The 15725-nt window shown below is 43.3% G+C and overlaps 1 protein-coding gene across 1 annotated transcript in view; it reads right to left on the reverse strand.

The window, feature by feature from the left end:
• piezo2a (piezo-type mechanosensitive ion channel component 2a) overlaps positions 1-15725 on the reverse strand; it is a 144509-nt gene that overhangs the window by 116330 nt on the left and 12454 nt on the right. Inside the window, exon 2 of the mRNA XM_065294788.2 lies at positions 2208-2303. Coding sequence (XP_065150860.2) covers positions 2208-2303 — 96 coding nt within the window. The remainder of the gene's footprint in view (positions 1-2207; positions 2304-15725) is intronic.

Here is a 15725-nt window from a genome sequence, read left to right on the forward strand (position 1 = left end):
ATAGCTATAGGCTGAATCCCCCTCCATTCAATATCAACATAAAGAAAAAGACCCTTAGAATGTAATGCATTTAAGCTTGTAAGTTGTCGTTTTTTTTTTGAGGAACCACATATGTTTCATTTCAACAGAAATATGTTAGTGACAAGTACACAATGAACCTTCATATAGAAAGTTAATCATGAAGATCTCTGCTATTCTTGACATGAGAAGATGTATTGTGGGTCGTGAACGTAAGAATGACATGCAGATGTCATGACCGTGTAAAACACAATCACTTACTTTTAAACACATCATATATTACTCATGACACACAATCTTGTGCCTATAGTTGTAAATAATCACTCTGAGCTACTCAAATTCTTCCTGTAATATATTAAGCGATTATGTTAAATGTTGGATTTATAAATAAAATGCTTAAAAGGTTCCTGTCAGCCATTTTTGGGTCCTCAAAGAAGAACCATTTCTTTTTTACACTTTTATAATCTGAAGAAATTTGTCACTACATTTTTTTAAACAGAAATGTTATTTAGTTGTTAAAGGTTCTTTATAGAACCATTTAGCCCATTTGGGCGCAAATTCAAAATATTTGTTCGGAGTGTCATGTGTGTTTCTCGTGCTTTCAAAATATGTGTTTGTTGCGTCATGTGAACCATGTGCATCACGTGTTTTGTTCAAAATAAGTGCCTGCTGCACACGCATCAAAACCGTTTATGATAAAAGAGACGCTCACGTTCACAAAATACACGCAAGACACTCCCTTAACACTAAACTTTGATTACACATGAGATTATGCGAGTATCTGGCAAACGCGAGTGTCTTTTTTATCATAAACCCTTTTGATGCGTCTCTGCATGAGGCACTTATTTTGACAAGACACGTGATGCACACAGGATCACTCGACGTGCAGAATACATATTTTGAAATTACAAGCCACAAACATTATGGGCTACATACATGTTGTGACAAACTGCGCATCGAGCGCCCTCGAAAAAAGAAGTCACCAGCCGCTTCTGTTTTTAAGAGTTAAAATATTTTCTCCTATTTCAGTCTAATGCACATGAGGGTCTTTCTTTTGCTTTAGGCAATACACATAAAATGTATAATTTGAATGGATCAAAGCATTGCCAAATTCATACAAATTATGTAATATCAAGTCTCAGGAAAAGAAATGCATCTCCATCTGTGTCCCCATGACTTCTGACATAATTAATTATTATAAACATGAATTTTATTTTACTCAAATGTTATGCAATGGTTTAATATATCTACTTCTGATTCCAATGGCATGAGGGTAAAGCAAGGGCCAACCTTCCAGTCTCTATTGTGAAGCCAACACGAGAGTGACTAAAACTGCAATTCATCGACTGGCCACTGGAGACAGGCTCCAAAAGGGAGTTAATCCCATAGACCAGGGATGGGCAACTTCGGTCCTGGAGGGCCGGTGTCCTGCAGAGTTTAGCTCCAACCATGATTAAACACACCTGAAGCAGCCAATTGAGGTCTTACTAGGCATATTAAAAACTTTTAGGCAGGTGTGCTGATGCAAGTTGGAGCTATACTCTGCAGGACACCGGCCCTCCAGGTCCGAAGTTGCCCATCTCTGCCATAGACCCAACATGTCAAAATGCCCAACTTTACCACAGAAATAAATATGTTTACAGCTTGGTACAAAAAGTGGTTTTGGCTTTATAGCTAATTTTGACAACTGTGATTAAGCCTTGAAGTTCTGCAAAATTAAGGGCGTGGCCACTTGATTGACGGGTGAACTGCCACTTCAGAGCAGGCTCTGGGCGGGGGTGGTTTTAGAAACCAGTCAGTTAGAAACCTCTTTACCCATTTTCGGTTATATGCGAGTGATGCAAAGTGACACGCTGCCAAGATGGCTCCGGCAGGCTCCAGCAACAATTGGCTTCAAAAAATCTCTTCACAAACGTATGGGTAATGTCACGGACACTACATCCATATTTTTTACAGTCTATGGGGTAAATCAGGGTTATCTGTTTGGGGTGGAACAAAATGGATGGCAAAACCTGTTTCGAATAACTTTCGCAATTCCAATCAGTGCCACTAGTGGCACAGAAATTACCCACCTCACCTTTAACATCCAAAGTGCAGCTCATTAAAGGTGGAATGCAAGTTATCACACGGGAAATGTCTAGGCTGAATTTAAATGACTGTAAGTGAAGATGGCAATATGAAACACTCACCTTGCATTGCTGTCTTTGTCGGTTCGGCAAACAGCGGGATGAGTAAAAGATAGATGAGGTAGACAAAAGACAGCCAGTTGTAGCGGAACAGACATGCTGTGGAGATAATAAACAGATCAAAAATGTGAAATGGAAAAAAATTAGCATGATTATTTATAAAATCGTTTGCAATAGTAAAGTCTTTAATTAGAGGGTCTGCTATTCATGCAGTAAAGCACTGTGAAAATGTTCATGCATGAGTATGAGTGTCAAAACTCCCTAAGGCTTTTGGTTGTGTATGAGTGCAAATAAATGCAAAATGTTTTGCTATCACCAGCTCTCTAATCCAAACATGTTACACTCCGTTTCCCACAGATCTACATCCCTGTGGCTATGTCAGTGCCGAATATCACATTTCTTTTTCACAGCCCGTGCTGAAAACTGCACAGTTCATGTTAATATAATCATGATTGATGCAATTTTAGTCTGGCATTTTTCCCAGGCATCCATCAATCAATGACCTCTACAAACTTATACCTGCGGGTCTTTCATTCTTCAGCCAGCTGAAAATGTCTCATTATATGTCATTTGATTTTAATTTTAAGTGAAGCGGCCGCTCTTTAGTCTCGGGTAAGTGAAATATAAGAGTGCTGTACATTTTAACACCCTCCTGAGGCAAAATTCAAATTAGTGTATGTTGTAAATGCTGTGTTATATGGAAATTATTCATTTTGTCATTGATCACAAGCAGCGGCCTCTAAATATTGGACACATATTTTTAAAAGCGACATTTAGTATAAAAACTGGAATGTGAATGCAAAGAATAATAAAATAGGCACATAAAGCAAGATAAAGAAAACATAACTTATCATGAAACAAATTACACTGAAAAAATATATTTAGGTATCAAGATAAAATAACAGAAATAGTACAAATTATGCAGAGATTAACAAATAAGCCTGTTAAACAAGCTACATATGCCAAACATGAAAACAAACAATGCTGCTTCATGTTTTTCGAAGTTTTCTGAGTCTCGTGCCAACCTTTCTCTGTCAGATGTGGACATTGAAGTGTACGGCTGTATGTGAGGATTTTAACTTCAGATTATGGTTAAATTATAGTGCTGGGAAACCTTCAGTCATTTTAGAAACCACTGCAAACAATGTTTGTTATTATTAAGTTGACCGACAAAGTCTTATTATTCATGTAAACCTGGCACGTACTGTAAAAACATTTAATTCATCTTAAGGTAATAAAACGTAGCTTTCTTTAGACCCTGTGAGGACGTTAACCCCACGGCAGCACATCCTGATCCTCTGCCCGCAAAAGCAGACTTTATCCTAGACCAAAAGTTGGACGCTTTGGTTCTCTTGACCGCACTGGTCTATGATTGTCTTTTTATGCACAATTGCTTTAGTCTCTTTCAAGAAGTTGCGTGCATTGTGTAGCATCAAGGATGAAGACGTAAATCTTGTTTTCCCTGACAAATTGTGCAAAAAGATTTCGGGAAGAAAGATTTGCTTCGGTTTGTCTCATTTAAAGCCACATCCTGGCATTTCCAAATCTGGAAATCAAACATGTTTTAACTGTGCAGGGCGGCCTCCTCTATATTCCCATGTGGACTAAACCTGACCACAAGTAAAATGCAGCATCAAAAACTTCAGCATCATAAACTACAGCAAGAGATTTAAGATTATTTGAGGGTGAACTAAAACACATTTTAGATATCTTTGAGATATTATTTTTATGATAGTTATGCACACTTTCATTCATTTCCTATTACTGTAATGCATCTAAACATTTGATTTATTTATTTTTTGTTATTTACATTATTTAAAGGGGACATATCACAAGACTTTTTTAAGATGTCAAATAAATCTTTGGTGTCTACAGAGTACATATGTGAAGTTTTAGCTCAAAATAATATAGAGATAATTTATCATATCATGTTAAAATTGCCACTTTGTGGGTGCGAGCAAAAATGGAAATGAGCTAATCTCTGCACTAAATGGCAGTGTCGTGGTTGGATAGTGCAGCTTAAGAGGCGGTATTATCCCCTTGTGACATCACAGGGGGAGTCAAATTTCTATGACCTATTTTTTCACATGCTTGCAGAGAATTGTTTACCTAAACTAAGTTACTGGGTTGATCTTTTTCACATTTTGTATGTTGATAGAAGCACTGGGGACCAAATTATAGACGTTTCAGCAGTAACAACATAAACATGCGGCTGTCGTGGTCCGCGCGTAACTTCCGGTAAACTCCGCTAAGAATAAATAACAACAAAATTCTATATAACAAGCCAAAAAACAACACATATATTACCTAGGAAACCAAAACATTTGTTATTTTCGACGAGGCATTTGTTCAAGAGATCAGTTTAGCAACTAGTCAGACCATTCAAAAAAACGAAACCGGAAGTAAAATTCGGATCCAGACGTGTATCGCGTCAGCGCACGTGCATCCGAAGAAACCGTCTAAACATGGAAAAAGTCAGATTGTCTTGTACCCTTTAACAATGCTCTTATTAGACTTACATTACAGTGATATAATTAATTATTATTTAGTTAATTAATGTAATACATAATAATAATAATAATAATAAAGTAAAGTAAACATCAATCAAAGGCTGTATAACAATAGTACACTGCTCTGTAAATACTTGTATGTATATATATATATATATATATATATATATATATATATATATATATATATATATATATATATATATTACAGTAATCAAAAACATATTTGTTTATTTTTATTTATTCATTGTTGTATTGTGATTTGCTTCTGTCATAAAAAAATCGTAAAGTCACAAAGAAACAGAAGTTATCTTATTTTCCCTGTCGTGACGTATATCCAAATAAAACGGCTTCTGAAATAAAAAAAAAGGTAGGATTTAACTTGATTTTGTCCATTGAGAACAGATTGGATCTTTAAAAGTTGTGTAATTTTGATATTTGCTAATCGCTTCAATCTTTGCCCGGAGATCTGAAGCAAAGAGAAATCGTTTTAGTCAGCGGATGAGATTTGTAGACAAAAAATATGATCTTAACATATTGTTAAAAGTTTTATTGTTGGCTCAAACTGAACTTTACAGAAACTCATATCAACAAACAAACCACTGCAGATGTGGTATGAATAGTACTAAGAGAAGTATAGTTTCTGAACATTAGCATAAAGCTGTTTACAGAAATAAGAGCCAGCAGCTTTGGCTGAAGTTTGTGGGTTTTCTTAAAGTTGGACTTTTGGTGGCTTTGTTAATATCCTCTCTGCATGTTTCTGTGTGACGGGGTGGAGGATTACGACTAAAAATATTTGGTCCGTTTTAGATTTCAAAGCAACGTCCAAATGAACGTCCATTGTCTCGTTGTGTTATTGCAGGGATTCTAAATAGGATTATTTTGCAGTCTCGGAAGAGAGTCTGTTTGTGGTATTAGAGGGATAAGCCATCCATTAACACTCCCCAGATGCCAACTGCATATTGGCATCAGCGTAAAGTGTAAGCATAGAGCAGACTTCTTATTCAGCTCCATCTATGGGACACAGTAAGTGTTTACAGTGAAACCTAAAGGCTGCTGGCCATCACAAACACGCTACCCCTGAAATGAACTATATGGTTTATTTTCATTGCCGTGCAGCAAAACTACCACTCATTAGCCATAGGCTTCATCAGGGGTTCTCAAACTGTAACGCTTACAGGGGACCAAAATTTCCCCCTTTAAATTTTATATAGTTCCCTTTCAGTCGGTCACTACGACGTCACGTCGTGACCGACGAATTGGGAACTCGCTTAGAGAGACCAATCTGCTTCGAATACTACTAAAACGCCAATGAACTTGGCATTGAGATATTTGCATAATGCTGGCGCCGCCCCGCCAGGTGCGTATATAAGCAGCAGGTGCAAATGAGGAAATTAGCTTTTTATCGCTTCGAAAGCCGGCAGTATCTGCTACTGAGAAGCTACTCTACTCTGGTGGGATTCGATTGCTGAAGTTGGTTGGACTAGCAGTACCACAGCGGACGCTTCGCTTAATTCCACGACTCCACATCTTTATTTTGTTTTGAGTTTTGTGTGTGCGTTGCCTTCCTGTGCGCTCATCAACTAAGCATCTGAGTGAATTTCCCTAAAAGAGTGATACGAGAGAGCTTTGTGCCTTGTTAAAGGCAGCCACTCTCTCGTATATCCGGACATCAGCGTCCTTTTCAGGATGGCTTTTCGTCCGTGCGATCTTGGGTGCGGCAAGTACATGGGTCCGAAGGACGGTCACGAGCGTTGTCTTTCGTGTTTGGGCATCGAGCACGCAGAGGCAGCGTTCGCTGGGGGTAAGTGTTCTCACTGCGAGAACATGTCCCTTGTGGATTTGCGCAGACGGTTGTCTTTCCTCCGGGAAAAACGCAACCCTCGTCATGCGAGTGCTGAACGCCGCCACGGTGCGGCTGTGAAGCTCTCAAAAGACGACCTGCGCATCACTGTGCTGAGCCGAGCGGGGGATTCGTCCTCAGGCTCTCAGCCTCCTCATCCACAGCCGGTTGATGTGCCGATGGAGACTTCAGCATCGTGTTCTACGATGTCTCTAGAATCCATCGTGCCGCCCTCCGGGTCCACCGACGCCGCAGCATCCGAGGGTGGGCCTCCTCCCCCTGACGTGGACCCCGACGCCCTTCCTCCCTCTGGTCGGGTTGGGACGCCGGAGTTCGATCCAGAGATGGTGGCCGTGCTCGCTCGAGCGGCGGAGACCGTAGGGTTAGAGTGGGTTCCCCCCCCTCAGCCCGAACCGTCCCGCCTGGATGATTGGTTCTTTGGAGCTGCCCGGGTTTCACAACCCTCTCCACCGGTGCCTTTCTTCCCCGAGGTGCACGAGGAGCTGACTAGAACCTGGAAGTCGCCGTTTTCCATGAGATTACGGCCGTTTCAGCCCTCCCCCCTCACCTCCCTCACCAGCGGAGCCGCTAAGGGTTATACGGGGATCCCTCCCGTGGAGCGTGCTGTCGCGATGCAGCTGTGTCCGGCACACGCTCCCTCTTGGAAGGACCGCCCAACCCTCCCCTCTCGTGCCTGCAGACAGTCCTCCGGTTTAACGGGCGCTGCCCACCAGGCATGTGGAGAGGCGGCCTCAGCCCTGCACGCAATGGCGTTGCTGCAGGTTCACCAAGCCAAAGCCTTGAGGGATCTGCACGAGGGAGGACACGACTCGCCTGTCCTTTCGGAGCTCCGGGCTGCCACTGACCTGGCTCTTCGCGCTACGAAGGTGGCAGCGCAGGCGATTGGTCGTGCCATGTCCACGATGGTGGTCCAGGAACGCCACTTATGGCTATGTCTGGCTGACATGTCGGAAGCGGACAAGAACAAGTTTTTGGACGCTCCAGTGTCACAGGCTGGCCTCTTCGGTGAGTCGGTGGAGTCTTTTGCCCAGCAGTTCTCCGCCGCCCAGAAGCAGACAGAGGCGATCGCACAGATCATGCCCCGGCGCAAGCGACCTGCATCTCGCCCTCCAGCGCCGGCGGGCCCGTCTGCTCCTCGCCGAGGGCGCCCTGCGGCGGCTGCCTCCGCCCCCCCCACTAGAACATCTTCCAGGCCACGGAGGGGGAACAGCCGTCGACAGCCCGCCCCGCCCGCCCCACCCGCTTCCCGTGGTAAACGGAAGACGAAGCGGCCCTGAGACGGGCGACCTGGATTGGGATGGGATCACTCTACGGGAGACGGTGATGGCATCGCTCCCTCCACCGGTAGAGGGCCGGGTGGAGAATCTTTGGTTTCCTTTTGTTTCTGTTCCGCCGGCTTCTCAGCCGGCACCCACAAAACCACAAAAAGAGTGCATTCCTATTCCTTCTCCAGGTCTTCAGAGGATCGAGAGAGATGTGAGCGGGCATTCATATGCTCTTCCTCCCTCTCCTCTATCGCCAGCGGGTGTTCTGAGGAGTTCCAGCTCTCCGCTGAGGAGACGGGACCACCAGCACCCTCCTCGGAGTCTGTGCTCTCCGCTGAGGAGACCAGACGACCGTCACCCTCAGCGGGCTCAGGTCAGTGTCACACACACACATACTGTAGATACTTATGCTGTCCCAGCAGACGTACCGGCAGTACCACCTGTCCCGCTCAGCCGCCCCACCGCGGGTACCCCGGCAGTGCCGTTAATTCCCCTCGTACGGTCCCTGGGGGCGTGGCTTCAGCTTCCCAGCCCGTCTCGTTGGGTTTTACGCACTGTTCGCCTCGGTTACGAAATTCAATTCATCCGGCACACACCCAAATTCTCGGGCATTCGTTTCACCACGGTGAAAGCGTCCGATGCACACGTACTGCGTGCAGAGGTCGAAGTCCTGTTGGCGAAGGACGCGATCGAGCCGGTCCCTCCAACCGAGATGAGATCGGGCTTCTACAGCCCGTATTTTATAGTACCCAAAAAAGGCGGTGGGTTGCGACCGATCTTGGATTTGCGCGTTCTGAACAAATCTCTGCAGAAGAGGTCCTTCAGAATGATAACACCGAAGCAAATATTCAATTCAATTCGCCCCCAAGATTGGTTTGCGGCAATAGACCTGAAAGACGCGTACTTTCATGTGTCCATAATCCCTCGTCACAGACCGTTTCTCCGGTTTGCGTTCGAGGGACGGGCATACCAGTACAAAGTTTTACCGTTCGGGCTATCCCTCTCTCCCCGTGTGTTCACGAAAGTAGTGGAGGCGGCGTTAAAACCCCTCAGAGAGAGCGGCGTTCGCATATTGGCTTACCTCGACGATTGGCTTATAATAGCGCATTCTCGACGGACGCTGTGCGAGCACAGAGATTTAACGCTTCGGCATCTCTCCCGTTTGGGTCTTCGGGTCAACTGGGAAAAGAGCAAACTCTGCCCCACGCAGAGGATCTCTTTTCTCGGGATGGAACTGGACTCGATCGATTTATCGGCGCGTTTGACAGAAGAGCGCGTCCAGTCAATTCTGACTTGCCTCGGTTCATTCCGAGGGAAGAATGCGGTCCCGCTGAAACAATTTCAGAAGCTCCTGGGGCATATGGCTGCAGCAGCGGCCGTGACACCGCTCGGACTGCTCCATATGAGACCGCTTCAGCGTTGGCTTCACGATCGAGTCCCGAGGAGAGCGTGGCGCGCCGGCATCCATCGTGTAACCATTACACCTGCGTGTCGCCTAACATTCCCCCCGTGGTCGGACCCCGCGTTTCTCAGGTCCGGTGTGTCCATGAGACAGATCGCTCAGCATGCTGTTGTACACACAGATGCGTCCGACACGGGCTGGGGTGCCACGTACGACGAGCTTACAGCTTCAGGGGTGTGGACAGCACCCCAGTTGCACTGGCATATCAATTGCCGAGAGTTGTGGGCAGTATATCTGGGACTCGTACGCTTCGCTACGGAGCTGCGAGGGAAGGATGTACTAGTACGCACCGACAACACTGCGACTGTTGCGTATATCAACCGTCAAGGCGGTTTGCGCTCCCGTCACCTGTCGCATCTCGCTCGTCATCTCCTCCTTTGGAGTCAGAAGCATCTGAGGTCCCTTCGTGCCATTCACATTCCGGGCTCGCTCAATACAGCAGCGGACGCGCTTTCTCGAGCTGCGCGCCCCGGCGAATGGCGACTCCACCCCCAGACGGTCCAGCTAATTTGGAAGAAGTTCGGTCGTGCGCAGATAGATCTGTTTGCGTCGCCGGACGATACCCACTGTCGCCTGTTTTATTCACTAACCGAGGGCAGCCTCGGCGTGGACGCATTGGCACACAGCTGGCCTCGGGGGATGCGCAAATACGCATTCCCCCCAGTGAGCTTAATCGCACAGACTCTGTGCAAGGTCAGGCAGGACGAGGAGAGCCTTTTACTGATCGCCCCATATTGGACGAGCAAGAATTGGTTTCCAGAGCTAATGCTCCTCGCGACAGCCCCTCCCTGGCGGATTCCCCTGAGGAAGGACCTTCTTTCTCAAGGAGGGGGCACATTATGGCACCCGCGCCCCGACCTGTGGGATCTCCATGTATGGTCGTTGAGCGCGCGCAAGGTTTAGGTGATTTACCACAAACGGTATCTAACACAATCAACGCGGCACGAGCTCCGTCTACGAGACGGGCTTACGCGTTTAAATGGAACCTTTTCGTCACCTGGTGCTCTTCGCAACGCGAGGACCCCAGAGAATGCCCTATTAACACCGTGCTTTTATATCTTCAACATAGGTTAGACGGTAGGCTGTCACCCTCCACCATTAAAGTTGATATCGCCGCTATTTCTGCTCATCACTCACTTATTAACGGCAGAACAGTTGGCCAGCATGATTTGGTTGTTAGATTTCTAAGAGGCGCTCGCAGGCTAAACCCCTCGCGCCCTCCTTCTATTCCTCCCTGGGACCTGTCCATGGTGCTGAAAGCCCTTCAGGCCCCCCCGTTCGAGCCTTTGCAGTCTGCGAGTCTGAAGCTTTTATCAATGAAAGCTCTGACCCTGCTAGCATTGGCCTCAGTGAAGAGAGTAGGGGATTTACATGCATTCTCTGTTGACGACTCGTGCCTTCAGTTTGGTCCTGCTGCCTCGAGTGTAACATTGAGGCCCAGACCAGGCTACGTGCCCAAAGTTCCCACCACTCCTTTCAGAGACCAGGTGGTGAGCTTGCAAGCGCTGCCCCCGGAGGACGCAGACCCAACCATGGCTTTGTTGTGCCCCGTACGCGCACTGCGCCTCTACGTGGATCGCACGCAAAGCCTCAGGACCTCAGACCAGCTCTTTGTTTGTTATGGTGGCCAGCAGAAAGGGAAAGCTGTCACTAAGCAGAGGATGTCTCATTGGATAGTTGATACTATCTCCCTGGCTTATAATCTTCAGGGTATTCCTTGCCCCTTTAATTTGAGAGCGCACTCCACACGGAGCGTTGCCTCATCTTGGGCTCTAGCTCGTGGTTCCTCGCTAACAGACATCTGTAGAGCTGCTGGTTGGGCGACACCTAATACGTTCATTAGATTTTACAGTGTTCGTATTGAGCCTGTATCCTCTCGTGTTCTTTCCTCACCAGGGGGAGCACGGAGAACAGTCTCACAGGTCGGCTTGCAGCCTCCAACTGATGATTCATAAATTGTGTCAGTATGGAAGGCCTTCAGAACAAAAATGCGTAATGGTTTGAATTGTTCTTCCTCCGCTGCCTTGGCAGCCTTTGTTGCGGAGCATTGGCTGTCAGCCTTCACTAGCTGCATCCTCGCGAACCTACGTGTTGGCTCGGGCTCCACATTGTGTCCCACCGGGTTCCATTGTGAGTATTTTTCCGTGGGGTTAATCCTACTAGCCCACGTTTCCCTTAGCAGAGCACTGCTTTGCTTACACAGCCACGGCTGTCATTTATACCTCAACTACGGTTGACTTTCGCCCACCAATAGCCCTTAACGGGGCGGTGGCTTCCGCAGCGTCCCTATACCGCTCAGATAGGGCGCTTCCCAGTCGCTGGCACTACTGTGGGGTTAAAGGAACATCTAGTGCCCGGCCTTCTGCCTTAAAACCTAATTCTCCTTATCCTTAAGTGGAACCGGAGGGCTTTACGCAGACACTGGAAGAGGTCAGCCCCTAGTGGCGTTTTGGTAGGGATTCCCAATTCGTCGGTCACGACGTGACGTCGTAGTGACCGACTGAAAGGGAACGTCTCGGTTACGTATGTAACCCTCGTTCCCTGAAGGAGGGAACGGAGACGTCACGTCCCGTCGCCACAGGTGCTGCCACCTGCTGTTACGGCCGGTCACACTTTCCGGCTTTCTCAGCGAAAAAGAAGCTAATTTCCTCATTTGCACCTGCTGCTTATATACGCACCTGGCGGGGCGGCGCCAGCATTATGCAAATATCTCAATGCCAAGTTCATTGGCGTTTTAGTAGTATTCGAAGCAGATTGGTCTCTCTAAGCGAGTTCCCAATTCGTCGGTCACGACGTGACGTCTCCGTTCCCTCCTTCAGGGAACGAGGGTTACATACGTAACCGAGACGTTCTTAAGCATATTTTTACACTTGTTTCATAGTCCTTCAACTTATGTGTTTTTAAGAGGCTTGATTTGCTCAAGTTACATGTGGACTCAATAGTTACAATTTATATAATAATCTTGTATTATTAAGGGGATATTTACATCTAAGAACCATGTCAGTCTTGATACTGCTGATTTTTAGAAAAGCTTTTAAGATCATTTAAAGGTATAAGAAATTATTTAATGGAGCCCCTGGCTAAGCATTGAGGACCACCAGCGTTTCCTCGGACCCCACTTTGAGAACCCTTGGGCAACAGGCAGCATGCAAGTTTGAGATTTCATGAGCATTTCTGTTGGATGGATTCTATATATTTTATTTTGTATATTTCGGGGGGTTGCGCTTTTATGGACCTGCTTGAGGTAAAGCAGGGTTACCATCTCACAGGGGCATTTTGGGATTGAAACAATGAGATGAATAAGACTGTTGTTTGAAACTGAGTCTGTGATTATAATTGTTGTAGACAGATGTATAAAACTTGCTGTTTAAGTGTTTTTAAAAGGTATTAGGGCAATGTTTGGATTTGACACACCATGTGTGATACAGCTGTTATGTTAGCTGGGTTTCCTAATATGTAACTGTTTGGGTATAAACAAATAGAGAATTGGAAATAATGATGGTATTGGCTGTTTGACAAAAATGTAACAAAGTATGAATTATCTAGCAAGCTCTTGGAGATTAATAAAACAAGCAAATGTTTGCTTCTGTCATGTACTAAAAAAACAATGATTGTTAACACTGACTTTACAATGACTAATAACAAGTCTTGGATAGATAAATATATAGACCAATTTCGTGTTTGCAAACAGAGATGACGTTTTTTGTGGGCGGAGCCAAACTGGTAGCAGAAAGTGACTGCTCCGCAGTAGGGTTGTGAAGTGTTTTAGCATTAAACCGTGATTTTTATGGATCCGGTGTTCTGTCGAAGTCTGATTCCCCTATGTTTCCCTTTAGTGCAATGTTTCTTATAGCGTTTTAATCACGTTACGTTTATTTTTTTTAGATAGATAAAAAATGTAAATGGCTTGGCTACTGATATGCATGTATGTAATGTATATGTATTGTTCTTTTTTGCTAAATAAATTATTTTTACAGTCTGAATCGCTAAAGTACATTTAAAAGCAATACTATCATGTATTATATATAATAGCGTTTATTAAATATTTCATAATTTTCCTGTTTTCTATCATTTCTTCCTTATATTTATCTTACGTGTTTGTTCTAAAACTATTATAAAAGTATTATGTTTAAACATACATTAAAAAGGCCTGTTTATATATTAATAACACTTTACATCATGTGTGTGTGTGCTATATTTATATATTTATTAAGTATGTAAACATAATAATTTTAGAACAAACAGGAAGAAGACATAAGCTAAGATATAAGGAAATAAAAATAAATAATAGAAAACGAAAAAATTATGAAATATAAAAAAATTGTGATATTATTGCTTTTTCAGTATAAAAAAACATTTATTCTGAATAAATTATAATTGTAACATGATAAAAATGTTACAAGAAGAAACACATGGAGGGAACAGACTTCGATAAAACACCGGACATCTTCTCTACTTATTTCTATTCTAATTAATAATAGATTTCCAGATGATTTCCTCGCTCCATTCTGTCCGTTTAAGGGCTTATTGTAATCATAAACACCTACGTTTATCTTCAAATGATGTCTTCGACGATGGTATTCTATAAAAATAAAAGCCATCTTTTTTGGCATTCCTATTCTGACACTTAACACCACAACAGGACATTTTCTAGTGAGTTATCTTGCTCTTTTCACTCGTGTCTAATTCATTTCCACTGTTTTTCTGCAACCGCATTGCGCGCGCAGCTTGAGGTGACGTAACTGTGACATCTGCTCTAAATTGGTTTATTTGGTTATCATAGTGTTTCAAACTATTGTGAAATAGAAAATAAATAGTTTACACAAAAACTTAAAATAGGTCAAACATGACTAAATCAATTATCAGAGAGGACAGATGCACAAATAGGGCTAGGGGTGTGCGGGGCAAAAACTAACACGGGGTTAGTTGTAACACGGACTGTTTACATTGTTGCACAGGGTTGAGCGATTTTTTTCTGTATTGTTTTCACACTGTCAAAAGACGATCTCCCACAAATTATTGGAAATGTATAATGTTTTTTTTAAAGAGTTATTGATGAACGAGTGTTTTGGTGGCATGTAAGTAAATTTTTTCATCATATGTTTTCTAAGTTGGGTGTGTAAGATACCAAATTCAATGTAATGTCATATTAATCAGTGTCTTGTTGACTTAAACATAGCATCGTTTTGAAATGTCTGCAGCTCTTAGCAACTTTTTCGGTGGGCTTGAAAATATTTTGACCCAGTGGGGTTAATTATAACGCTGTGTTACAACTAACCGCTCAGCACTTACGCTATGAAAAGGCTAATGTTAGCGTAATTCTTGTTGTTTTAAATAGACTACACATGAATGATTGCTGGCTGCCAACAAAATAAATGTGCCTGTCTTATCAAAAATCATATGTCAAATGTATTTTTGTTCATATCTTTAATATTGATTGAATAAGGTCACATCAAAGATTAAAATCATAATGAAATGAATGGCTAAAATCAGACTTTGATGCTCATTATCTCAGAATTTTATTTTGAAACTGTAGTATGGTTATTACAGACTGGGTCACATATTAAAATGTTGTTGTTTTTTCTCACATATTTAGACATTTGTATCCATTTATAATTGAACTATTGTTAGAAAAGGGCTGGATGAATGAATACAGTGTGGATACCTGTCTATTATAGGCAGATTTATAAACAATATCCACTTCGAGTATATATACAAAATAATATTGAAATATTTGCCTGCAAACTTAATTTTTAGCAAGTGTTACAACTAACCCCTTGCCTGTTACAATTAACCCCACCTATGGGGTAAGTTGTAACGTTTGCACTTCTGTCACGTTTGGTGTAATTGTCCAAGAATGGTAAGTACATGGTAAGTACTAGAAACAAACTTCAAATGTTCATTTGTAGCAGAGATGTGTGTGTTGCTTTTGTAAAAATATAATTAATCAAACTCAAATATTTTTTTAATGATTGAGCCCAAAACAAAAAAGCTTTAGGTTGTGCCCCGCTCTCCCCGCTATTTTCTTCAAAGATGTTGTACAGAGAGAATTGCAAACAACTTCAAATTTAAGCAATGAAAAAAATACATACACTGTAAAAAGTTTAAAGATTGATCAACTGAAAAAATACTTTTTTTCAACTTACATTTTTCACTTAAAGTTGAAAAAATTAAATTTTTAGGTGTTACCAATTGAATTTTTGTAAGTTGATCCAACTTTTCACTTTTTACAGTGTAGGTACTGTACTGTAATAATAAATCAACAGCTGAACAGTGAACATATTGTTTTTTTAACAACACTAAAGATATTTTAGCTGATCTGGTAAACCACGACATTTGCAAAATTTTCAAAAAAATCACACACAAGACAATCAAATGTATATTTTAAATACCTCGTAACTTGCTTTGGATAAACACGTC

The sequence above is a fragment of the Paramisgurnus dabryanus genome, chromosome 22, assembly GCF_030506205.2.
Source record: "Paramisgurnus dabryanus chromosome 22, PD_genome_1.1, whole genome shotgun sequence".
Taxonomy (NCBI): Eukaryota; Metazoa; Chordata; class Actinopteri; order Cypriniformes; family Cobitidae; genus Paramisgurnus; species Paramisgurnus dabryanus.